Here is a 25,180-nt window from a genome sequence, read left to right on the forward strand (position 1 = left end):
GCGCGTCGGCGGCGGAGCGTCGCTTCAGCTACGTTGTAGATCGCTGCAGCAGGACGATTGCCCTGGATTTGTTGAGCATTAATAGATAAGATAGCAAGCTGAACATCAGCTTCATTTGAGAGTAATTAAGTAACGTTGCGTAGAGCCATTGTAGATTGAGATAGGTGAGGTGCGCAAAGTTGGTGGGGTGCGTCACTCGCTTGTACGCGTCACTCGCTTGTAAAACATGTTATCAAGTGGATATCTCGGCATATGTTCCCATTTCAAATACAATGCCAGAGACGTGGTGCCAAGAATGCTGTCTTGTTTTGTTTTGTTGATGGTGGTGGTGGCTAAGCCTTTGCATGATGACTGCGTAAAAGGCAGCCAAGGATCATAGCCAAATGGAAAGTTTTCGTTGGATCTCAATAGCGGGATTCAAGGCCGCACTCATGTGGATGCTGACCATTGGGCATCTAACATCTCGTCTATCTCGTCCTTCCGTATTGAATGACTACGAGCCGGCTGTGCATCTGGACAGGATACTGTCGAACGGTGCTAGAAAGGCTATGTAGTAGTCCGGGAATATGAATCAAGTTGAATGATTGGAGGTTAGCGAACAGGGCGTATCAGCTTACGATAAGCCTTGTAGAGTTACTGGTAAGACGTCAATGTGCATCAAATCCGTCTGCGCATCGGTACCATCAGCTGAAGATCGATCTTCGAGCCTGAAACAAACAGCACAATTCAATAGAACATAATATCGAGTTTTTGTTGTTTGTGGAACTGCGGTGGGTGCCAAGTAGCTTCCATAGGCTGAGAGCCAGCCTCACGCTAGATCCTACGCTAGGCGCGTCCGGCAGTGATAGTCCACAGCTGACAGCACGCATCAAAGGAAATTATTTCCGCTTACCTGGTTGGCGGTGTCTCATTATCAGATCCAGACGACCCGTATCTTGGCATCTGATTTGATAAACGAGTTCTAGGGCTGTAGAGTTCTAGAGCTATTGAGGCATCAAAAGTAATGCCACAGGAACGCAGACCTGCATACCTGCAGGTATTCCATAGCATGTTCACCCGTGCTATTACTCGGACACAAGATGGTGCTCAGTGAGATATGTACAGTTGTTTCGTATCTTGTTGCATATCTAAAATACATGAGACTGTAGAGACAACGCATGAAAGGCGCAAGTCTCAGCTCTGAGCTCGTACTATAGGATTAAGCAATTAAAACATAGGATTGCGTTGAACGCGAGAGGGGTATATCGAAAAGAAAGGGCCGAACAAATTATCCTCCTTTTACCACCGCATAACTTCTAAGAAATTGCGCAACGAGTCGGTATCTTTCCACTCCCTTTCCGAGAATTCCGGAAACTTTGGCAGGTCCAAGACCACACAAACCGTATCAGAAAATGTGAGATGGGGTGTGTGCTTCTCCCTGATTTGTGCTTGTTGCCACGTCGTCATGACTGCATCCCAATATCGCTGCGGGTCTTCCTTCGCATGCCCAACGTGCTCACTAGTCTCAAATGGAATGTCTATAACGGGTATACCAGCGGTCTCGGTTTCTTCCACGTGTTCGGATACATCTTGCCACGCGATTAGCGTGTCGCTCTTTGAGTACAGGTAACAACGTGGTGCTGAGGGATCAAAATAGGTAGGGTCGATAATTCGTCGTCGGGTTCGGCTGATGACGTTGTTCTCGAATCCTTTGATACCAATGTATAACATCCATATACAGCCCAAGACTAGACTAGCGAACAATATGGCGATATGCCGTAAGACTGGGATTTGTGGCAGTGACTTGTTAAGCGCTTCGCATAATCGTAAGTATCGTGGATGACCCGGTGTGCTGTCTAAACATATTGCTGAAACGGGAAGTCGCATTCCGGTGAACCTGTAGTGAGCTTCTGCTAGCTCACAGGCCTTGTTACTTCCACCTTCGGAGAAGGCGTGTAGTAGGATACCAGCTCCGGGCGTTTGTTCGGGCAGATATTGGTAGTTGGAAATGCATTCTATGGCCGGTCTCATGCGCCACTGTTTGCGTGCCGAGCTTCTGAAGCAGAGATCTTTCGCAGAGGTAGTGATGACCATGATACGTGTCGATGGAAAGAGGGCTCGGTACTCTGCTGTATATTTGGCGATGTATCGATTTTGGGCTCCTGTCCAAGTGCACAGCAGGATGAGTGACGGTGCTGTAAGGTCGTTCGAAGAGAGACGTGGAAAGACGGATGCGGATCTCGGATCAAGCTCCCATATTGATGGAGCAATGAGTTCGAAGCCTGGGATCGTGTCGTTGTTTCCTCTGTTGTTTGCCATTATACTGAATGATTAAGTGAGCCCTGGTTCCGGAAATAGTGAGACTGCTGCCAACGGTTCGACTGATTCGAGATGTAGACTTGGAGAACGTAGTACTGTCCTCCTAGGACTTCATCCGTGCCTGTTTGTGACACGCGCTTATGTATAACCATGTTGAGGCTTCACATGCCCTTACTACAATTTCAAACTCTAAATAAAGCAACGAGGCTGGTGGTTACGCCATGCCGCATGAGTGGCATCTTGATGCTACACGTCAGAAGCAAGCTGACAATCTGCGATCGGGTCCGCGCCGATTTCCTTTGCAAAGCTTAGGGGTGCTGGACGCGAATGTTTTCGTACTATCGATTGACGTCGCATTGAATTTCATCCAGGTCGCTTGCCTTCTCCTATTCAGGGGAGGGTCAGTGAGCGGCTGCAGCGGTTGACCAAAGCCTCAAAGGAGACAGAATGCGTGCCCTCCAACTTGCGACGGAGAATGCGCAGCCACGGTTCCCTTGCCGGCGCCGTTGCATGCGTTGGGACGGCTCTTTGATACTAAAAAGCCCCTAGGCGAGTGTTCAGTAGCGTTTGATGTCTTTGAGGCTTATGCAACCCTTTCAAAGTTCTGGCGCGGTCACCATGTGCTTTTGGCATGCAAGCCACGTCTTGGGTTGCACGAAACATGGTCGTCTGGTGGTGTGGAGCCGCATCCCCGTGGCGCGGATCGCAAGCCGAAGCTAGCTATAGTGCCAAGATCGAGCGCAATGATTGGCCAATTCGATGCGTAAGGCTGATACTGCCAGCTGATAACGTAGAAGGCGGTTTCCGTGTATGCAGATTACCTTAGCTGTCCTGATGTCATCCGAGTGGTTTTAGCGGTTATTTTTGTATACATTGGCCTCGATTCAACCAAGAGCAGGTGGCGATCTAAATGCCAGATGCAGCTGATCGGTGACAGCAATCCTCAGATCAACAAACGCAACCAAGTTGAGATGCGCCATGGCTACCTTGACCGAAAGTAGTTGCTTTTCCTTGCGGATAGCTAGGATAGCTTAGCCAAGTGCGCGCTCGTTCTTTGTGTGAAACGGTCAATGTCCTAAGCAGCAACCTCAATCCACGGGATCTACAACTTTCGGGATGAGCCTCATCCGTAGAAGAAGGGGGGCGTTCGCCGTACTTCAATCCGTCAGCTGAAGGTCAATGTCGGTAGCTAGGTCGTCACACACACCGCTGTTGTCTAATTAGCTCCAACGATACTGTTGTACTCATCCTGTCTCCACGCCAAGCATTCCTTTGACCAGTACTCGCTCGTTCATCCCGCCCTCAAGGATGATCAGGACAGTCACAACCCATCACAATGAGGCCGACAAGTATTGGGAGTCATTATGCAGTACTCCTACCGATGAATACAGCGAGCAGCTCAGTGCATTTGGATACAGCCCCACCGGCTTTACTAGAGGTAAGCATGTCTTACATCCATGTCACGCAGTCCAGCTGCATGTCACAGTAACATATCCTGTACAGCTATGTTATGCGGACCGTATAACCGAAGCGATGTTGGCTGAACTCAGTGGCCATAAATTTGGGGTTCACCTGTGTCCAGTTCTTAGCAGCTTTGGCATATATTTCACAGGGAGCGTAAACTTACAACAGAGTCCTCTACTAATTGTGCAATAGATGTTGACAGCGGATCAGACTCGCTCGAAAAGCCTGCATTCTCGTACAACACGCGTCCAGTACCTGGCAATATGTCTGAAAGGAACATCGAAGCGAAGGGCGAGATGCAGACGCCTGATATGTGGAAACCGCAAAAGAAAGAGCTGCTCATCATGGTCAGCTTGAGCTTCATATCGTTGATGGTGGCTCTGGATGCTACAATCCTGGTCACGGTATTACCTGTCGGTTGAAAACTCTATCCTTCTCCCTTTTCAAGATGTGCTAATAATGTATAGGTAATTGCCCAGAAGCTGAACGGTACCGCTGCTGAAGCTTTCTGGACAGGAACGTCGTATCTACTCACCTCGGCCATCTTTCAACCAGTCATTGCATCAGTCTCCGCTGTCTTTGGTCGTCAACAACTTCTCATCACCTCGCTACTTTTCTTCACGACAGGTACTATCCTATGTTCCGTCGCGGACAACTTCACTACGTTGCTCGGAGGGAGATGCATCCAAGGAATCGGCGGCGGCGGAATCATAACGTTGACGCAAGTTATCTTTTGCGACATTGTTCCCTTGAGACAGCGCCCGAAGTACTTCTCCATGGTTCTTGGTTGTTGGAGTATTGGATCGATCGTCGGTCCAGTAGTTGGTGGTAAACTTGTCGAAAGCACGACTTGGCGATGGGCATTTCACATCAATTACCCGTTTTGTGGAATCGGCTTCATTGTAGCAATCTTCTTCGTCCACCTCGATGCAACATCGAAGCTCACATTTCAGGAGAAGCTCAAGCGAGTTGACTGGCTGGGTGCGGTACTCTTCGTTGGCAGCATGACGAGCTTGCTCATTGGAATATCTTGGGGCGGCATTCAACATCCCTGGGACTCAGCTGCAACACTTGCGCCCATCATTGCGGGACTGGTAGGGATTGCTCTGTTCTTCTTATGGCAGGTTTACAGGAAGGAGCACACCCTGTTGCCGCTGGCAGTTTTTGGCAGCTGGAGCGCGATTGCCGCTTTCTACAACTCGCTGATCAACGGCCTGCTCGTAAGTTCATATCTAATTGTTACCCAGACACATACTGACGTATCAAGCTCTTCACCACCTTATACTACTGGCCGTTTTACGACATGAGTGTTCGGGGCAGATCTCCAACTCAAGCAGGTGTTGATATGCTGCCTGTCTGCCTCCTCACAGTGCCTAGTTCTGTCGCAGTTTCAGTTTTGACGTCGCGCCTAGGACGATTTCGATGGGCAATCTGGGGTGGTTGGGTCATCACTACGCTTGCTTGCGGATTGCAAATCCTTCTCGATGTGGATTCGACAACTGTGATTACCTCAGTGTTCCTTGCCATCCTTGGTATTGGCATGGGCATGGTACTTACAAGCCTCAATGTTGGCATCCAGGCTATTTCCAAGCCGGAAGACGCGGCGATGGCCGCAAGTATGTACGGCTTTCTCCGAAGTCTAGGAATGCCGCTCGGTGTTGCCGTAAGTTCAGCCGTCAGCTGACTCCCCTACACGATGCTGACTCATCCAAGCTCGCAGGAACCATTTTCACGAACTCAATGTCAGACAAACTTTCTGAGCTTGGTCTGCCTACATCGATCGCTCACGACTCCGAGCAATATATCTTCGTCCTACGTACTATGGCCGATTCTTCCCAGAAGAGTGCCATCTTATCGTCGTATATGAAAGGTTTCGATTCGGTCTTCATCATGACCACAGCTGTTTCCGCTAGCGCCCTAGTCGTCAGCTTGATCATTAGAAAGTACAGTATGGATAAGATTCTTCTCGCGCAATTTTCCGCGCGATGAGTCGCGATCAGGTATTGGAATACTGTTTCTGGTGGTATCGAAAAGTAATTTTGTTTTCAATTCTCTTCTGCAAGGAGGCACGAGCTCGCAAAGGCCCACTTGGGGTAGCTCGTTGCGTATAGGGGCTATACGGCGTTGGTTGAGCAAGCCTGACGATGCCGCGCATTCTCAGCGTGTCCATTTAGAGCTAGGTCGGTCTTGCTACAGATAGGAAATTCTGTTTCCGTGGGTGGCACAATGGTGTTTGTTCTGATTGCGAGCGAAAGCTATGCAACATACATAAGATTCGATGTATAAAGTCTGCAAACATCTTACATATAGTTTGTATATAGAGGATACATGCCTCACAAGTAGCTGCTGAGGACCAATCAGTGATACCCTCGTATTGAAGGATAAAATTGTCGCAAAAACACATGACAGAGGGGACTTGTCTTCTGTGTACGCTTGTTCGGAGAGACGCGGTTTTGGTAGATCTACTGTTATCCATACACCTGAAATATATCTGTCAAAGTCAATATTTGAACATAGAATCCTCTACCTACTCTCATCTATTGGCTACCGCTTCGTTGTTGTCTTTTGCTCCTTTGCATCATCCCTCATCTCCTGCTTGATCCTGCTGATTGTGCCAGCACCGCCATAGATCATGGCGGTATATACCTGTGCCACACTCGCTCCAGCATCGAGAATCTCTCTTGCTTGGCGTCCGTTTGTGATGCCGCCCGTGGCGAATATGACCTTGCGTGGTGCGTTTGGTGCAGGTGCAGTCTTGGGTGTAGAATGAAGGGTCATGGTAGGTGCCGATTCAGAAAGGTCGTCGACGTTGGAGGAGAGGTCTGTTGGGGCCGGTTGGTCCAGGTCGAGCGTTGGCTTGGTCATTGAGGAACCGGTAGAGGTGGACGAGGCGTCAGATGGCGGTGCGACATGCTTGGGGCCTTCGTCGAGTGCTTTTCTGTACCTGCTGACCAGGGCAAGTGTGCGCTCGAAGGTTTGTGGTCCCGAGTATCCGCCTTGCTCGAGAAGCAGCTTTGCCTCTGATTCAGGAAGCAAGTAGCCCTTGGGCAGGGGGTCTGGTCGCTTCTTCGTCGTGTTACCAACGATGACGCCGTCGACACCCGAGTCCCAGACGGCCTCGCAGATGCCAGATACCTGCTCTTCTGTGTCCTCATCTGGACTGACTTTCACCATGACAACAGGCTTTGTCTTGCGATCGATTTTCTTGACTGCTCCTACAACTCCAGAGAGTAGTCGTGTCAAGGGCTCGACGTTCTGGAGAGTGCGAAGGCCGGGCGTGTTAGGTGAGGAGACATTGACGACGAGAATATCAGCGTACTTTCCGACATGGCCCACGGCGGTCGCGTAGTCGCGCACTACAGCATCGATATCGTTTTCGGAGGTCGTCTTGTTCTTCGCAACCTGGACAGCCATGAGACGTCCCTTGAGCAGCGAACCAGGTGGAACACCGGCTTCGCCGTCGAGGACCCGGCGCTCTGCGTCGTCATCTAGTCCAAGCCCGGCGTGGTAGGCAAACTCCCTGACACGTTGTCGTAACCTTGAAGCAACCAGCTCGGCGCCTTCGGAATTGAATCCATAGCGGTTGATGAGCGCGTTCTGGCTGGGGATCCTGAAGACGCGTGGTTTTGGGTTGCCTTCTTGCGGCAGTAGTGTAACAGCGCCGACCTCTACTACTCCCGCTCCAAGTTCGAATAACGGTGTTGGTACCTCGGCGCCCTTGTCGATGCCGGCAGATGTTCCAATCGGGTTGTTCAATGTGTGTCCAAAGACTTCGACAGCCAGATCGCCCCGTGAATCAGCCACGCCACGTTCTCTGGGGTTCAAGCCGAAGCTATGCAGCACCTTGAGCATGTGCGTCCCAGCGTGGTGCGCCTCCTCTCCATCGGGGTATATTAGGCGTAGTGCCGGCACAACGAGCCATTCGTGGATGCTTGCGCGCGTGTCGGTGGCGTATAGGTAGCCAAACGTACCACCGAGTGCCAGAAGGGTGCCGTACACGAGGTTCTTGGTGCGAGTGCCTGTCGATCGAACGTTGGTCGCGGCCTCGGTGGCTGTCGTGACACGTCTTGTGGGGTGCTGCAATGCGCGGTTCGAAGGGCGGCAGCGTGGTATCGAGGGCCGCACGCGCAGAGCACGGATGTGGGCGGCGGTGTTCATGGTAAAGAGCGTAATAGGCAGCCCATGCGACGCTCAATGGCTGCGCAATCGCCTTGTCGAGATGAAGATGCCGAGTTGGACCCGTCAAAGGAACTTCGGAAACCACCAATGACGTGGGCTTGGCAACCACCCATATCTTCTCCTTCCAAGACCATCTCGTCACATGGCCACTTTGCTACCAATTTCTCTTTAAGCAGTCACTCGTTCCCCACAGCATCACCCTGGCCTCCTCATCTATTAGATTACCCGTAGCTCAAGAGCCGAACAAGACCCGGTGGTGTTACACCTACTCATATGGAGAAACTACTACTCTCAAGAATATTGCACCAATCGCATTTCCCAAACCGTGTGTAAAGACTAGCCAGTTCACTGCAGGCGTATAGACCTTGAACCATGATTCTACCTGCTTGCGGGGAGCCATGGTCCCACAAAACAAGCATTCATAAAGCTTGACCATCTTAGCTATTCTCCTCTGCTGTTTGACATACAGGAATCTCTCTAGAATTGACAGAATGCTTCAGCTCAAATTTCTCCATCTGTGTTTTCTTATCGTTCCAGCGCTGGCTGGGATGACCAAAACCGGCTCCCTTTGTACAGTTACCCCGTCCGGTTCCAAGGATGATAGTCCTTACATGATGGACGCCTTCAAGCAATGCGGACAAAACGGTCAGATCGAAGTCACAAAAGGTGACTATACCATCGCCAAAGTAATGGACGTCTTGAACCTGAGAAACTGCGACATCTCTATTCGCGGCAAACTGACCTGGAGTGATGATATTCAATATTGGGTCAAGAATAGTGTAGGCGTGACGTATGCTCAGCGAAGTACAGCGTTCCGCCTAGGGGGCGAGAACTTCACTCTACAGGGACACGGCGAAGCGCTTTTCTTTGGCAACGGGCAGAAGTGGTATGACGCAAATCGTGATGGAAGCAATATGGCTGGTCGGCCGATTAGCTTGACACTCTGGCAAGCGAAGAATGTATGGATAGATGGAATCACTTGGAGACAGTCACAATTCTGGTACGTTTGCAACAAGATAGCAACAAGTACCATTCTACACATGAACATATTGCTGACAGAGCAGGCACACGTTTGTCGCCTACTCGCAGAACGTCACCATGACAAACCTCGACATGAACGCCACTTCGTCTTCACAATGGGGCACTGTCAACACCGATGGCTTCGATAGCTGGAACTCACAAGACATAGTGCTCAAAAATTGGGTTGTGACATGCGGTGATGTAAGTCTTGATGCTCCTCTCCTCCGTCGTAGTTCTAATATCTCCAAAGGATTGCATATCGGTCAAAGGTAACAGCAAGAACATTTACGTCAAAAACGCAACCTGTTACGAGTCCGGTGCCATGGTCATCGGATCAATGGGAAACCCCACTAACGTTCCTGAGACGGTTGACAATGTACTTTTCGAAGACATTACTGCAATTCATAGTTCCAACGCAGCTTGGATCAAGACGTATCCCGGTCAAGGCCATGTCAAAAACGTCACGTTCCGCAATATCAAGTTTCAAGACGTTAATCAACCCATCTACGTCTCGCCTTGTATTTACAGTTACCAAAACTGCGACTCGAGTCGGTTAAAGATTAGCGACATTACGTGGGAGAACATCACAGGCACTTCAAGATACAACGTGGCTGCAGCGATTTATTGCAGTCGCGGAGTACCTTGCACGGGTCTGAAGTTTAAGAACATTGATATGTAAGTGTGCCAGTACGAACTGCATGTGAGACATACACTGACGTGGTACGCCCACATCTAGCAAGCCTAAGAATGGAGGCACTGCGAAGATACTGTGTTCAAACATGAACAGCGACAGTGGATTGGCATGTACTGGTACGTGTCCAGCGGGATGGAAGCAGCAGTTGAGCGGAAACGCGTAAGAATAGAGTAGCATACTCGGAGCGCTTAGCTACTACCTACATACAAATCATCCAACTCCTTCTCATACATTTCCAACAAAGCCTTCTTCTGCACTGTCCCTTTGGCCGTTTTTGGGAACGGTTCTCCCACGACTAGTATCATCTCTCTGCCCACGCGTGCATACACTGGCGAGTCTTTGTTCACATCTTCCACCACGCCCCAGATATCACTCACCTGCACGCCATCTTCCAGCCTCACAATCAATGAAGCTACCGGCCTCCTTGTACCCACCATCACCACCTCCGCGACACCAGAGTGGCTCGCAATTCTCTGTTCCGCCGCCGTTGGAAAGAACTTTTCATTCGTGAGAAAAACCAGAAGATCATCCGCACGGCCATAGTGTTTCCATTGCTCTGGGTTTCGGGGATGTTGCGTGAACAAATCCCCGAGTCGTCGCTCTTTTGCGTCTGGGAAGATTGAGAAGATGGGTTGGACATAGCCATCATGCTCTGTTCCATTATTCCGGATCATAACGGCTTCGTATAGTGTGGTGCCGTCTGTAGATGTGGAAACAGGGTCAAACCGGATATTGGAGGCTGGATGGAAGGTGGTGTACTCCCAGTATGCGGTTTGCGATAGATCAGTACCGCTCGGACGAATAGTGGGCCAGATACTAAGTTCCGTTGACGCCATGGAGTTCAAAATGGACATTTGCGCTGCCACGGATTCGCCTGCGGCTCGACTCACGCTACCGCCACCCCAACCTACTTGTCGTGTTCTCTGGCTCATCCTACGTATGGCCTCTGGGCTCTTGCCCAGATACTCGAATAAGGGAGGCACTAGTGCCACACAGTCTGTCGCTACGCCTCCGTCTCGTGCGGCAATAACGTCTAGCGCCTTCAGAGCGCCTTCCACGCCCGCTTCGGGCGTCGTCCATGTTGGTGGATAGATCGCCGTCCCACCGATTGTCAGGGGAAACAGGACCATCCCGATCATGCCACTAGCATGAAATGGAGGGAAAAGGAGCATTATTCGCCTACCTCTCCCTTCTTTTCTACTGTAAAGAAGCTCTTCCTGCAGGTCATAGCCTGGGGGTGCGTCAAGGTTCATGCTTCGTCCTGCGCTGTTTGCCCACTCATGGGTCCAGAGTATGGGTTTGGGGAAGCCGGTTGTACCAGATGTATCTGAAATGTGCGGTTAGGATCTGGAAGATCAGGACGACGATGTGTATACGTACGAAGGCAGATCAATGGTTCTTTGCTATGCTCTTGAAACGTCTTTTTGTATGGATATGGTTCTGCGGCCGACTTGAGAAGCTGCTCAACACCTGGTATCTGGAGTGTCTTCATGGATCTCTTCGATAGGACTCCTTCTACGACTGGTATTGGTACCTCCGGTGTTAGCATGACTTTCGCATCCACGCTCTCTATCAGTTTTACCAGTGCTTCAGCTCCATAACGTGGCGAAGGGAAGAGCATCTTTTGTCATGGTCAGTTGAGTCAACTCCCTAGTCTTCAACGTTCAAGGGAAGCCTACCTTGTAACCTGCAATCACACTTCCCAGGCAAAGCACTGCATAACGTATATCATTCGGCCCCATGTACACCAACGTCTGTTCACCAGTCTTCTCTTCTTCGCTCAACTTCCCGACATTTTCTTCGATCCACCATGCTATTGCATGAACGGCATTGGCTACTTCGGCGAAAGCGATTTTACGATACCCGTCTTCAATCCTGTTCGGGTCGTTGGGGAATTCTACGTATGTAGCGGAAGGGTTCTGAGCCGCAAGCCTAAATAACGTGTGCGGAAGGAGTTCATTGATAGGCGGCGACCAAGGAGTAGGACGTGGTGCATTCATGATGAGTTGTTGGAGTATCAGAAGAGACAGAACCGGGGAGGGATATAGTAAAACTATATGATGGGCAGGATAGAAGGTCTTGGATACCTGGGCTCACATCATATAATCTTACCCCATCATTCCACGTCTGACACTAGTCGCAACATTGTATAACACTTGCATGTATGACCGCGTAACCGCGATGACTTTGTTGCCCAACAAGGCTTTCCTAGGATACGTGGTGAAACTTCGGCTTCTCGACTTGGGTTAGAACTCGATTTGGTATAGCTATGGTGACCAGTCGGAACATCTCCTTAGGCTTCACTCCGCTCACTACAGACTACTGCTGGGGTAGTCATACAGTAGTGCGGGGCTTTATAGGCCAGTATAGTGCGTACGTAAGCACGGCAGGACCGAATGATCGACTAGCCCATATGAATGTCTGAGCGCTAGATGTTTCAAAAGTGTAAACTTCCAAAGGCGTCATTAGATTGACATGTCGAAAAGGTTTCCTTTGTGGGGAAGCCGCAAAACCATGCGGGCGCCGTCTTGCGCCACAATAAGAGTTTGTCCTCGAGAAAGGAGAAGAGAGAGGAAAGAGATTCTGAGTAGCTGCGGGTATAGAACTACGACCATCGCTGACAATTGTGCAAGCATAACGATATGATATCCAACAAACGCCATCCGGTGCAGATATTATAAATCTCTTTCAGACACTTAGGTTGGGGTTAGATCTCAAGTTGAAGACAGGTGCGCCCATCGCGCATCTGGATCTACCTCACCATCTTCACTAAGATGCTGTCAGCGCACGTGTTCTACGCCCTGCACTATTGATCCCTCCACTCGACATACCTACCACAGTACACGCGGACCAATGAAGTCTCGCAAACCTACCAATCATAAACCCATCCCGAGTTGGCTGTCATGAACTCCTCACAAGCCTCCTTGAGTGCTATGTTTGGTCTCAGATCACCAATCGTAAGTGTCTCTCTCGTCAGCGGGTCTGTAGGACTCCGTTTGAGGTGCTCAATCAGCGTGGCGCGCTCATACGATCTGCCGTTCTTGGTAACAACGGGATCATGCATAATCTCAAATGTTATGCCATCAACGAGGTAATCTGGTACTTCGCGTTTCTGCTGATGTTCCGGATCTGATATAGCAAAGGCGGTCCGTAGATCATCGCGCTTCTTCTCGAATTCCGTCTTGCGCTCCGCTTTCTCTTCCTGCCCGTCTGATCGACTAGTTTCCCCAGCCTCCATGCGTGCTTCGATGTCATCCATGTCCTTTTTGAATTGTGTCTCTAGCATAGATTCAAGGTCGGAGAGGAGATCGCCGCGCCGCCGTATCCGTTCTCGTTCGCGGATATCCCATTTAGCTTTCTTGCATTTCAGAACGAGGGCAGATATGGTGGCTGCGTTTGAGGTTTGTTGCGCCGAAGTGGTACATAGTTCGTAGGCCATGAGACTTGAGGAAAGAGCTTCGTTGGGGTGATTTATGGCGAGTTGGGCTTGTGCTGCACTGTTGTTAGCCTTAAATGTGCTGTTGCAGTGCTTGGCGCATCTGCGCAGAGGGTGAAAGCATACCGAGATAGAAGAAGGCCTTCATGTTGTCCTTCAACAACTCGATGCTCCGTATGCAGTCATCAATCACACCTTCCCACTTCTCCAGCTTCAGCCTCGCATTCGCGCGATTCGTGAACAGCAGAGGGTTCGCTGAGTTCTTCTGGATGGCCTGCGAGTACAGCGCCTCAGCTTCTTCATAATCGCCATTCTTGAAGCACTTGTTGCCGGAGTTCTTAAGCTGCTCGGCGGCATATTCGTTGCCTGGCGGAGGCATAACGGGGTCAGTGACCAGGCGATAGAGGGGGTGAGGCTGCAGGTTAGTCAACGGAAGTGATGGCGGACTTAAGCTTCAATGATTGGTAGCGCCGCGGGGGTGGGGCGGTTTTGTTGCGCCTCGGTATGGAAGCTTCGAGACGGCGACGACGATGCTGATGTGAGCAGTCCGGAGTCTTCGGATGCCATCGGTACCTGCAGACAAGGCCCTGATCAGTTGTTGCGATATCGAAGAGCTTCCAGCACTGCGTCGCCGTGTGCTGTATGCGCCACGTACACTTTGGTGTAAACACGCACACAGCCACGCCATCGTCACCTTGGTGGGACACGAGAACATCTGTCGCGTGCCGTGGTCAGTCGCGACGTGGAGGATAACTACCAGTCAAAATTATACACTACGATCCTAGACACTTAGAGTTGACATAGACTACACTACCATAGTAAACTTATCCCAATCGCCGCATCTCTCCAACACACAGGCCAAACATACCAAAGTCGCTAGTCCGTCAAGTGGGGCACCGCCGCGCTTTCTTCTGTCGAGTTCACAACGTCCACTGCGTGCGTCTTTCCTTCGTCTTCGCCTTCGCCCTTGGAGTCTCTCCTGTCTTCCCTATAGAGGTTCGGATAACTTCTCTGTCGCCGAACCGCACCACCCTCATCCGTCTCTTCACCCCTGTGCCGACTGGGCGGTGCACTTCTCTTTCGGAATCTCCTTTCATCTTCGTCGCTTTCGACGCAAGCATCATCGGCTTCTAACAATGGACTCCTAGTCCTTCCTCTGCTACCACTTCTGTTGCGAGCCCGCCCCCGGAATGTATGATCCGGCTCGGCATCACTGCGCCTTCTAGTCTTCTTCTGGGCGGATGTCGGCGGAGAGATAGAAGACGTCGGAGACGAAGGTCGGTGGTGTTTGCGGTGATGCTCTCTGTATCGGGAGCCGCTGCGGCGATCGTGGCCGCGAGATGGTGAGGATGCACGGCGTGGAGAGTGCTGTGACGACTGCCTACGTCGCTTGAGTCGGCCGCGTTCTTCTGCGTCTACATCTGGTTCGACGATGGTAGGGACATCTGTTGTCATAGTCTGTAGAGGCGCGGGCTCCGTTGGCGGGTCCGACATCGTGACTGCTGACATTGGGGGAATTGAGGTTTGACAGGCTCAGCTCAGCTATAAAGGGTGAAAGGCAGTACGCCAGAAATCAGTTGGTCTAGGCATATCAGAACCGTAGAGTCTGAGGGGTGCATTAGTTCCGCCTGACGCAGACGGGCCGTTTGGATGAATGATCGCCTGGGCCTGCATGTGAGCAGTAGTTCAAGCGTCAGATGTAGGGTGTAGGGCAGGTGCGACGTCATTTGCCTAAGCGCCTCAAAGCGCTAGCCTGGTAGGGTCGCTTCAGTTTCCATCGTCGTCAGTATCGCGACATCAACACCACAGTACGTACACACAAGTTCCAAGTCTCATCCATGGGGTCACACACTATTTGTGCTGCGTTCAAAACTACCATACATGTTCGCTACACCAACTTGAGGGATGGCATTTCATCCACGCTGCAAACAGCTCGTCAGCTTGCTCATACTCACATTCGATGTACGAACGATCAACACTTGGTCAGATAGAACGGTCCAGCGGTAATGACTTTAGGGTACCAGATGGACAAACTACTATGATCGAAGATGTCATAGACAGCCTTTTGCTGACACCACAGTCTGTTCGACCCTCTCTAGACAGTCTACTCGTTTTAGATAGAGCCAAGTTTTCCTCATTCATCTTGGCTTACAACAGACATCTGACGACTTCGGGAGCTGCGGAACCGTGGCTTACACAACACAAGGGCAGCGGCGAAACTATTTTCGTTCTCGGGCTACACAGGGCTACCGCTGCATTGCTCGTCTATGTACGATGCGCAGCGACACAATCGGATATCTTGATAATCAAACCCTCAAGGCATGTAACATGCTACTTTTCGACTTCATCTGGCTGTAAACCACGCCGTGTTCTTCGCATACATACGCATACTTCAAGGTCATTCTACACATGATTTGTTAGGACCAATATGCAAGATGCAGATTTGGGTACACTCTACCCTCTATGTTCGCATAAACATTTAGTGCAGCACAAAACACTCAAATGACACCAAAGATGCAGTATAATAAAGGCTAGTATTGCCACGTAAAAGACCCCTCGCTATGTGGGATAGAAACCCTTTTGGTAGTAAAAGTAAAAAATCACACCTTGGGTGGAAAGGTAAAAGTGTCACACCCATAAACACCTGTCTAGCGCCTGACGCTTCTAAAAAGTTCCAGTAACAACTTCACCAACTACGCATCATGCTGTTGTTGCAACCCGTGATGTTCCTTCTCCTCACTCTCGCTCTCCCTCGGAACAGCAAAGCTCTTTCTGATAGCCATATCTGCCTTAGTCTTGGTCATCAGCGCATCACGGATGTCCTGTTTACTCCTTCCGGCCCATGACGTGTAGTTCTTTTGGCTGAGGGGCCAGATGGGCATGTTACCGTCGCGACGCATGAACTCACGGGCGGTAGGAGCAGGCTGGGCGGTGATGGTGTCAATGTCCATCTCGAGCTCTTCACAGTAGGCCTCGAGGGGTAGATCATTGACGTCGTGTCCGAAGGGGTTTTCAATTTCGCGGCCAATGGCTGAGAGACCGATGCTAGATGGGTTGTTAGATTCGTGTATGAGTGGGGGATGTATATTCGACAAAAACTTACATAATGTAGGCAGCGAAGATACAACCTGGGATAGTGATCCAGCGGAGGTCATCCCAAAGTTGGAAAGGCAACATCATAACGTAAACCCATGTGATTTGCGAGATGGCGATAGAGTAGGCGATAGGTAGAGGAGTTTGCAGGACACGGTCCATACCAGTAAGGGCCTCGTTCAGCTGTACAATACCGGTGATAGCTTGGTTCTGGTAGAGACCGACTTTGAGCGTTTCATTGTCGATGATGCTGTGGACGTAGCAGGAAAGGTGGTTCAGAATCTCAAGAGACAAGTTACCAAGAGGCTTCTTGGAACGCTTAATCCTCTTGCGGGGGTTGGACTCTGCGAATGTAACACCAAGGTATTCGCCAACGGCCTTGATCTTCTTCTTGTCGCCCGGCTTGGGGATTTCGAGGTCGGCGGCGCGGGCAAAAGTATCCAGGTATTCGATGCGGTCGCGAAGATCAGGGTAGTCGATACCAGGCTCGAAGCGGAGCCTGTGCTTTACAGAGCAGGCAAAGGCGTTAAGCAGGTTGAGCGCAGAGAGCTTGTTGAGCAGGTCCTCCTTTCCAAGTTCGCCTTCGCGCTCAGCAGTGTGGTACCAGATTGTTCGTGCCATATTCTGACTGACGAAGATCAACTGACTCCAGTATTTTCGGCCCTCGGTGTATCGCTCATACGCAGTGCTTGTTCGGAAGGAAATAGCAAGACCGACGACGAAACCGAGCACGGTCAGAAGGAGTGTGCTGACTTTAAGCTCAAAAATGAACTGTGAGACGCATGTAATCAAGGTAGACCACAGAGTCACTACTGTGAGTGGTATTATCATCTTAGGAAAGACGGAACCGTGCATTCGCATAAAGTACGGCCATTTGCTGTGCTTGGACAGGTCGCGAGGACCAACCTATTGCTTACTGTTAGCAAGCTGTAAGTCTACAGCAATTGTGAAGAACCCACAAAGTAGTCCTCAGCATCCAAGCTACCATTAGTCTGCCTTCGTGACGGGACTTGATATGTAACAGTACGGTGTCGCCATGACCGCGGTGATATTGGTCCGTCAAACTCCTCGTTTGGCTTGGCTGAACCGCTTGTCGAAGGTGGTATTTCGATGTTATCTGGCCGAAGCGTCTTCGTAGTCGAAGCGTTAGACGCAGCCATGGTATCGGTGAGTCTCAGGTTTAGAGTAAGCAACCGTCCAGCAGTTGAGAGTAATGCTTTTGAAAGGACAGTATATGGTCAATGCTAGCGAGTGTGTAGAGATGATGGAGTGTTTTGTAGAGACTGGGAATAAGGAATAAAGAGAGGGAAGGAATGACAGAAGCAAGAGTATGTAAGTAATGAATCAAGCGAGCAAATCGTCCCGTCAGGAGTAAGGATCTCCAACTCAATGTTTAAATATAAAACACGCGTATCTGCACCTCGCACAAAAAATCCTCGCAAACCCATGGCGCCCACGGGGATTCGCTCCCGCATCTTTGGCAGCGCCATCATGGTCTAACATGCGATCCGCGACACACGTTGGCATGCAGGGGCCGTCTTGCACATTGTGCCCCTGAGCCAGACAGACGCGGTCTGGCCAATCGAGTGTGGGGTGCAGTGGAGTCTCTTCGTAAAGTCGAGCATGGCGACGAATGACGGTAGGGGCGCAGCCTGAAGCAGCAAGGGGCGTGACGCGGAGGCCCTGTTTCACGAAACGTATTCCGCCGTGCCAAGCGCGCCACTGAAAGTGTTGGATGCGATGTAGTCAGCGCTGGCACGCCTCATAGCTTGACTTGTTATCCGCCACTATGTTCGGACCGCTATCGATAGCGATCTTTGGAACACTATAACTGGTATGAAGACGGCTGCATAATAGGACGTGCTGGTGCGGACAATTCGTGTTCGATCGACAAGACTTTGTGTCAGGATAAATGTTCTCGTCGATGTTGGGGTGGAAGGTCCAGACTAGGGCGTGCCGAACCGAGGCTAAAATTACCCCTGACAACGTCGACGAATGGGAACGCTCGCGAACGATTCAATGTGAAAAAGCCTCGTCAGCAACTTCAAGAGCATTGGGAAACTACTCAGGCGGGCAATTTGGAGATTGGCATGCAAGAGGGCCTCGGCAAGCTAGCTACGACGCCGCATCCGCAGCGACGCGGAACAGAAAGGCTAGCTTGACTATAGGGGACCTCGTCTCGATGAACCCGCAGCATTAAACATGTCAAGCACGACGTGTGCATTACACAAAGCTACAGAACGGTTTTGCTTCGTGCGCGTTCTTCTAGACACATCGAAAACGCACAGAGCCTTTACCCAGTCGCTTCATCTCCGAACGCTCGATCACTGTTCCCACATCGCTATGAATCTCCGATCAGAGAAGGAAAGAAAGCCCTTGGCTATTCTAGCGGCCTACCTCCTCTCGATTCTCCTCATCTCGGCTCTTCCTCTTTCTAGCTCGACAGCCAATTCTCTCGTCTTGAAAGTCTTTCCATCTACACAGACGCGGACTCTGTTGATCTTCTCTAGTAGCATGCGATAGTAACGTGCCTGATAATCAACCGTGTTGAAGTCGTTCGCAGTCCAGATCTTTTGCCAGATGTTGACCAACTCGTGGCTAATAATGACAATAGGGCTCTCTGGTTTGAAGTACATATCGTGATCCATATCATTGCTACCATCTGGACTGGAAGTCTGGGAAGTAGTGCCCAATAGGCATGCAGGCAGCAAATTCAAGACGACTTCGTCAATAAATGCTACCTTTCGACTCCTATGAATGGGGTCCGGACCTTGCTCGAATATATGCTTGAGGACTGCGCATATCTCCCATGCAGTTTGATCATGAGGAGGGAGTCCGCCTGTCTCGGCTGGTGTAAAGAGGCGAATGTCTATCCGTAGCTGCTCAATACTCGTTGTGTAGGCTGGTGTCTTCGCGACGTTGCCGACAACGTGGTGATACATTCCACGACCAAGAAACAGAGACGCCCAGCTTGATAGGAACCCACTAAGCCACACGTGCCTATCCTCATCTCCGTTTCTGGGCGACTTGTTCTTTTTTGTCCTGACGAGTGGCAGGGAAAGCCAAGTGAAGTAATGTGTTCCATCAATTTCCACACAGTCCATGCATGCAGCAAGCCCCCATTTCCGGTTCGCTCTTGCAATGATTTGCATCAGTTCCTCATTAATTTGACGGTTGCATGCCAGGAAGCTAGCACAGGTGGGCGGTGTGCCCTGTGATGCGATTAAACAGCCATTTTCCCACGGCCCCTCGGGTTCCCGTACGCGGCACCAGCCAGTTGCTGATTGTGTGTCCTTCAGACTTGGAGAAGGTCGACAGGATAAAAGCAGCTCTGTATATATCGCATCGCGCAATTCGCGGGGAAGATCTAGGAACCGTACCATTTTCGATTAAATGTTTACTCTGCTATCACAGTCATGCAAGGATTACAATGCAGCTGTCAATGTAGAGACGTCAAATCCACATCATCTCCACTGTATTGGAGTCTCGCTTGTCGCCCTCAGTACAAGACGTGATCCGAATCCGAAGTCTGGGGTAATACAGGGATGGATGGCGCCTTTCTTCTCTTCTGCGGTGGCGAGTCTGATGGCGTGCCTGAGGCTTGTTTCAGACGTGCAGGTACACCATGTAATACCGCGGGACACTAAGTTTGGGATGAGTTTTGGGGGACGGCAGATAGCCGTGGTTTAGGAGCTGCAGAGCTAGAGGCGACTCTGAACTTCTGAGTAAATTGAAATACGATGCAGATCAGCCAACTTGTGAGGTAACTGAGATGCGTTGTGCTATAAGTCGGAAGGTACGGGGTTCCGGGACTTCCTACAAGCACGTGGCGTCATGCTTGGCACGAATCTGGAAACTCATCGGACTACCGTCGGAGCGTGAGGCATGATCTCAGCAATATGCATATGTTTGAGTCAGAAGACTTTTTCATCCTGAAGCACATGATTGAATTTGCCATGGTTTTGACAATACGCGAAATACTGGGAGTTCCAGAGGTTGGATGAAAGCCATTGAGTTGATGTTTTCATTGAACGACAAGGAGATCTTTTTATTCCACAAGAACTCCCGCTAGCAGTAGCTATGCTTATCTAATGTAATCGGACGAATATCACGTTAACATTGGCTTCTCGAGGAAGACAATGACAGAGGTGACTGGGTCAGAGAGAGTTTGGAAGTGAAGCCGACATGTCTGTCGACGTGTGCAACAAGGGTATCACGTTAATCTACTAGGCAAGCAGAACAGCGGTGACTAATGGGAACAGATGTCTATGACTCTGCTGGAGCAGGGGTCTCTGTGGGCTGGCTTGAGGCAGGAGCCTCTGCGGCCAGGGCTTGGAAGCCTTCGGTGGTGATGTTCACCGCGCCAGCTTGTACAAGCTATACACACATGTTAGAGACGGAATAAAACTTTTCGACAAAGCAAGACTTACAGCGCGGCTCAGATCATCCAAGAGATCTTCAGGGTCCTCGATACCAACACAAAGTCGGATGATGTCTTCAGGCATGTTCCTCTCCTTCCTGGTCTTCTCATCAATGCTTGCGTGACTCATACGGCAAGGCATGCTGATAAGGGAGTTGACGCAGCCAAAGCTGACACTAATGCCCCAAAGTCTAGCGCTCTCGACGATGCGTTCGCTGATAGTGACATCGCCGGTTTCGAAGGACAGCACAGCGCCAGCGCCACGTGCCATACTCCAGTGCAGATCGTACTGGGGGTGTGATTTCAAACCAGGGTAGCGGACCTTGAAGCCGTGGGATTCGAGGAATGTGGCAACACGCATAGCGTTTGCCTGTTGCTTCTCCATGCGAACACCCAGGGTCTTGATACCGCGGAGCAGCAGCCATGAATCGAAAGGCGACAGGCCACAGCCAGAAGCGTTGATAGTGAAGAAGAGTCGATCTCCAAGCGCAGAGTCGTTGATGGCAATGACACCTGCCATGAGATCGTGGTGACCCGAGAGATATTTTGTGCCAGATTCGTAAACGATATCAGAACCAAGGTCAAGCGGGTTGAGCAACATAGGCGACATCATGGTGTTGTCAACAGCGACCACTGCGGTAGGATTTGCGGCGTGAGCGATGCTGGCAATGGCAGGGATATCGCAAATCTTGATCAGAGGGTTTGTAGGTGTCTCAAGCAGAACCATGGCCGTCTTGTTGTTCACGACCTCGCGTACTTTTTCCGGATTTGTGGTATCGACGTGGTGGACTATGATGCCTCCGTGTGTCGAAAGGTACTTGAGCAATCGATTTGTTCCGCCATACAAGTCGTCGCCAGTCACTACTTCATCGCCCGGTCGTAGGAGACGAGTGATGACGTCTAGCGCACCCATGCCAGATGAGACGACAAGCGCGCGGTTCGCGTTCATGATCTTAGCAAGGTGTCTTTCGAGATGTGTTCGTGTAGGGTTGCCGGATCGTGTGTAGTCGTACTCGCCGCCGCCTCCGGTTGCGGACTCCTGTTTGAAGGTGGCCGACTACGCGTGTTAGCCCTTGACTCGATCAAGGCCGGTGACGGTGAAGTATCGCATACCTGATAGATGGGCACAGAGCTGGCATTGTACTGGTCGGTGCTCTCTGTGTAGACGAGTTCTGTCATGAGCGCATACTTCCTGCCATTGCGGGGCGAGCTCGGCGCGGGCGACGGCGGGAGGTTGTGGCCGTCAATGTCGAGCGGAATCGCAGCCTTGCCAGCGGCATTGGCCTTCTTAGAGCTCTCTCCGGCCATTGTAATGATGGTGTGTCCGCGGTGCGGACTTGGTGAAAGCCGAGTGGCGGGGTTTTACAAGTTTCGAGCTTCGCGTTGAGGCGATGACGAAACCGTTGTATGTAGAACAAAGCAAGACTCACGGCAAAGCGGTCTGGAGAATTGCGAGATTTCAGGTAATGGGTGTATGAGTATAAAGGTCAAAAGCATAAACAGATGTCATTGAAGACATGCGCACGAGTAGCTTAGCCCCATCTTGTGGGGAGTCACCGCTGGAATTGCGCCATCGAGGACAAATCGGCAGTTCTCCCTTGCTCCGAACATCGCCCGCGTGTTTTCGCCTCCGACTTGCGGACGACAGGGGGGGCCTCTACCCCAGATTGAGATAAAGAATCCACAGACAATCACCCACGAATAAGCAAAAAAGGTGCACCGGTCCAAAATACCAGGATGCTCGTGACTATTTGATATGCGGGTATACCTACTTGGACAAAATTGACATTACAGAAAAAAAAATTACCTTCCTTCCCATCAAGTACGCTGTGCGCCTGAACCTATTCGCCAAGCCAAATGCCAGACCGTCCCAGAGAGGCCTTGAAAAATGCAGGAATGTTAAACAAGAACGCAGTAAAAAAGCCATTCTGGAGCCAATGTAACGCCGGAAAGAGTCCATCATCGGGGATTGACAGCAGGAAACGACTTCCTGATATGAAGGTTCATCTTGAATTCGAAAATGCCTTCCTCTGTTGCACAATACAGAGTGCGTCCATCCTGGCTCATGGCCAGTCCCGCCGTCCGTACGCCTAGTCTGGAATCGTGCGTCGTGCGGCTTGACCCGCGTAGGCCCAGACTGAATTCATAGGATTCAAGGATGGGCTGGCCAGCACGCGTGATGCGGAGCCGCTCACGAGCCTGCGTCAATTGACGGATACGACGAAGCTCGCTGCGGAGTTCGGGTGCAGTGGGATTGCTGTCAGTGGCAGCCGCATGTGCAGTAGTGCCGCGAGTTGTAGCGCGTTGTTGTTCAGCACTAAGTGCCTCTTCAACAGTACGCCATGCTTCATCTGTCGAGGCCACTATCTCGTTGCTCACGCGACGCGCGTGTGCAGGCACCGTGTTTGGCGAACGTGTGAGAGCAGTGTCAGTAATATTGGTGAGGGTAGCAGGTGCATTGACTGTGCCTTCGTTTATTGAAACAATGACTGAAGTCCGCCGATGAGGAGTTGTCCGCTCTTGGAGCCAGTTGCGTGAGTGCGCCTGCCCAGTCCTCTCTGCCATGAAACGAGCCATAGCGTCAGCTACCTCTCGGGCAGTGGGCTCCCTACATGCTGTTAGTCAAGTCTCAGTACAGCAGTTGGGTGCATAACATACGGTACAGTGTTGAGTTGCTCAGAAGTTGTATAGTTGATACTCCGGGGCGTTATCCCCTGCCCACGGGCCTCCTGGATCTCTTCACGCTGTCTATGACTGGTCCGTAGAGCACTAAGCACCTGTCTTTCGCGTGCCGTTAAGCCAAGTGGATCGTTGTCCGACTCTACGACACCCAGCCGCCGGTGAAGTCTCTGCCGCTCTGAGTCCGCTTCGAAATACTCATTCGCAGCATTCATAGCAGCTGTGTTCCCTTCCGAATCCAAAGCACGTCGATATCCTCGGATGAAATCTGCTTCTCTGCGAAGCTCGTGCATTTCTGGGCTAAGACTGAGGTCAAAGTCGGCTATTTCGACGGTCTCGAGACCTTCTTCTTTTGGATCCAGGTTCAGAATTTGTTTGACCCTGAGACCAGCTCGCAAGTCCGCGATGCACACTCTACCTTGGTCTTCGCTCCAAACGAGGAAATCCCATGGTGCGGGTGAAAAGTGCATCGTCCGTACCGCGCCGGGCCCGGTTCGGCTGTCTGGTCTCGTGGAGCTTATCATCTGTAGGATTGCATCTTCACCATATTCGACAAGCTTCAGCAACTGGACGTCAAAAACAGTAATGTATCCGCATTCTGAGCCAACAGCACAGAGGCTTCCTGATGGTGACCAAGCTGTAGTGAAGTATCCGTCTGCATGCGAATGTGCGGGGCGGTAGAGAGTCACTTGCTTCAGTAATTCCCATGCTGGAGGTGTTGATTGTATATGCCCCTCAGGTGCCTTATTACCAGGCTTGGGTGACTTTGTGCGCTCGAAGAAGTAGCCAATAGGGGCATCGCCGACAGCTACCAACATTTGGCCATCGGGCGAGATGGCAGCGTGGTTCATTGCAAAGGGCAAGTCAAGCACCGCCAGCTCCAGATTTTGAGTCAACGAATAGACACGCACCGTCTTGTCATTGTTGGTAAGAACTGCGACGACGTCATGCTGACCCTCGCTTTCACCCGGCAGTCTGTGTATGGATATGGAGTTGACGATATCGGTTCCGATCTTCTCGAGACGTACGCGCGATGCAGCGCCTAGTAGGGGCGGTCGAGGCAGGCGGTGCTCGAAGTCCAGGGGCAACGAGGCGTCGCCACGGGACGAGTCTGTTGGAGGAAAGCCGGTCACCTGGATGGCGGCGAAGTTGCCATGTTCCTCTCCACCCACGCAGACATAGCCGTAGCCGGAAGCAGTGCAGCGCGCTTCCCAGGGCAATGTGGTGACGTGTGCCTGGGTTCGTGTGGCCGCATTGAGGCAGTAGACGGCCGCGCCGCTTGCATAGTAGAGGAGATCGGGTTCAGGGCAGGAGATGAAATGGCGCAATTGATAGTGTCTGCACTCGTCAGCGTTGACGCACCGTGTGCTTGTCTATGGCCAGCGCTCACGCGATAGGGATCTTGGTAGGGTAGTAAGCCTTCTGAGCCAACACAAAGGTATCCGTATCTCTGCTCAGGGAGTCATCGACGGCCATAATTTGCGGTCAGGTCGGAGAAGGCTGCATGTCTCTGGGACGGTAGCAATCTACGTCACAAGTCGTCTAGGCGGAGAAGTCCAAGGGGCCCCGGCAGGAATACAGTGCAGATGGATTTACAGGCGAGAGGAGGGCGGTAGTTGTGATTTGTGGTCTATTCTGGCACGCGTTGCATGTGTCGGAGCGAGGGTTGATAGAGTCGCAGTGTTTCGAGGTGTTCCAGGCGTCACTATGGTCAAGCATCTTCCCCACACGCGAGCCATATGCGCCAAGCCTTGAACACGGCGACTCATGGTGGAAGTCATAGCACAAAGGCCAGAAGGCGTCATGGCGCCATGATGCAACATTCACCACCTGCCACTGGCAAGGTCTGCCATTCGCCTCCTCACCATTCCGAGTCAAGTCGCATGGTGGATTGAAT

At 51.2% G+C, this 25,180-nt stretch overlaps 11 protein-coding genes across 11 annotated transcripts; 2 read left to right on the top strand and 9 right to left on the bottom strand.

The window, feature by feature from the left end:
- Window positions 1-1,278: 1,278 nt before the first annotated feature.
- Window positions 1,279-2,298, bottom strand: AA0111_g803 (hypothetical protein; the record flags this gene model as incomplete). Its single annotated transcript, XM_028654432.1, has 1 exon — window positions 1,279-2,298. The coding sequence occupies one exon, from the start codon at window positions 2,296-2,298 to the stop codon at window positions 1,279-1,281; it is 1,020 nt and encodes a 339-aa protein (XP_028511282.1).
- A 1,308-nt stretch (window positions 2,299-3,606) lies between these two features.
- On the top strand, window positions 3,607-5,751 carry AA0111_g804 (hypothetical protein; the record flags this gene model as incomplete). Its single annotated transcript, XM_028654443.1, has 5 exons — window positions 3,607-3,736; window positions 3,955-4,175; window positions 4,230-4,982; window positions 5,030-5,425; window positions 5,476-5,751. The coding sequence occupies 5 exons, from the start codon at window positions 3,607-3,609 to the stop codon at window positions 5,749-5,751; spliced, it is 1,776 nt and encodes a 591-aa protein (XP_028511284.1).
- Window positions 5,752-6,306: 555 nt separating this feature from the next.
- On the bottom strand, window positions 6,307-7,920 carry AA0111_g805 (hypothetical protein; the record flags this gene model as incomplete). The annotated part of the gene is made up of 1 exon (XM_028654454.1): window positions 6,307-7,920. The coding sequence occupies one exon, from the start codon at window positions 7,918-7,920 to the stop codon at window positions 6,307-6,309; it is 1,614 nt and encodes a 537-aa protein (XP_028511283.1).
- Window positions 7,921-8,555: 635 nt separating this feature from the next.
- On the top strand, window positions 8,556-9,818 carry AA0111_g806 (hypothetical protein; the record flags this gene model as incomplete). The annotated part of the gene is made up of 4 exons (XM_028654465.1): window positions 8,556-8,941; window positions 9,006-9,162; window positions 9,212-9,636; window positions 9,698-9,818. The coding sequence occupies 4 exons, from the start codon at window positions 8,556-8,558 to the stop codon at window positions 9,816-9,818; spliced, it is 1,089 nt and encodes a 362-aa protein (XP_028511286.1).
- A 25-nt stretch (window positions 9,819-9,843) lies between these two features.
- AA0111_g807 (hypothetical protein) lies at window positions 9,844-11,655 on the bottom strand (the record flags this gene model as incomplete). The annotated part of the gene is made up of 3 exons (XM_028654476.1): window positions 9,844-10,982; window positions 11,036-11,276; window positions 11,335-11,655. The coding sequence occupies 3 exons, from the start codon at window positions 11,653-11,655 to the stop codon at window positions 9,844-9,846; spliced, it is 1,701 nt and encodes a 566-aa protein (XP_028511285.1).
- An 869-nt stretch (window positions 11,656-12,524) lies between these two features.
- AA0111_g808 (hypothetical protein) lies at window positions 12,525-13,470 on the bottom strand (the record flags this gene model as incomplete). Its single annotated transcript, XM_028654487.1, has 2 exons — window positions 12,525-13,147; window positions 13,218-13,470. The coding sequence occupies 2 exons, from the start codon at window positions 13,468-13,470 to the stop codon at window positions 12,525-12,527; spliced, it is 876 nt and encodes a 291-aa protein (XP_028511288.1).
- Window positions 13,471-13,967: 497 nt separating this feature from the next.
- On the bottom strand, window positions 13,968-14,585 carry AA0111_g809 (hypothetical protein; the record flags this gene model as incomplete). The annotated part of the gene is made up of 1 exon (XM_028654498.1): window positions 13,968-14,585. One exon carries the CDS (start codon window positions 14,583-14,585, stop codon window positions 13,968-13,970), a length of 618 nt encoding a protein of 205 aa, XP_028511287.1.
- Window positions 14,586-15,784: 1,199 nt separating this feature from the next.
- On the bottom strand, window positions 15,785-17,344 carry AA0111_g810 (hypothetical protein; the record flags this gene model as incomplete). The annotated part of the gene is made up of 3 exons (XM_028654510.1): window positions 15,785-16,136; window positions 16,195-17,090; window positions 17,144-17,344. The coding sequence occupies 3 exons, from the start codon at window positions 17,342-17,344 to the stop codon at window positions 15,785-15,787; spliced, it is 1,449 nt and encodes a 482-aa protein (XP_028511576.1).
- A 1,233-nt stretch (window positions 17,345-18,577) lies between these two features.
- On the bottom strand, window positions 18,578-19,567 carry AA0111_g811 (hypothetical protein; the record flags this gene model as incomplete). The annotated part of the gene is made up of 1 exon (XM_028654521.1): window positions 18,578-19,567. The coding sequence occupies one exon, from the start codon at window positions 19,565-19,567 to the stop codon at window positions 18,578-18,580; it is 990 nt and encodes a 329-aa protein (XP_028511577.1).
- Window positions 19,568-20,450: 883 nt separating this feature from the next.
- Window positions 20,451-21,912, bottom strand: AA0111_g812 (Cystathionine beta-lyase; the record flags this gene model as incomplete). The annotated part of the gene is made up of 3 exons (XM_028654532.1): window positions 20,451-20,561; window positions 20,615-21,661; window positions 21,718-21,912. 3 exons carry the CDS (start codon window positions 21,910-21,912, stop codon window positions 20,451-20,453), a joined length of 1,353 nt encoding a protein of 450 aa, XP_028511574.1.
- A 651-nt stretch (window positions 21,913-22,563) lies between these two features.
- Window positions 22,564-24,759, bottom strand: AA0111_g813 (hypothetical protein; the record flags this gene model as incomplete). The annotated part of the gene is made up of 3 exons (XM_028654543.1): window positions 22,564-23,212; window positions 23,263-24,621; window positions 24,674-24,759. The coding sequence occupies 3 exons, from the start codon at window positions 24,757-24,759 to the stop codon at window positions 22,564-22,566; spliced, it is 2,094 nt and encodes a 697-aa protein (XP_028511575.1).
- Between the last annotated feature and the right edge of the window lie 421 nt (window positions 24,760-25,180).

The sequence above is a fragment of the Alternaria arborescens genome (genome assembly GCF_004154835.1).
Source record: "Alternaria arborescens strain FERA 675 chromosome Unknown contig_2, whole genome shotgun sequence".
NCBI lineage: Eukaryota > Fungi > Ascomycota > Dothideomycetes > Pleosporales > Pleosporaceae > Alternaria > Alternaria arborescens.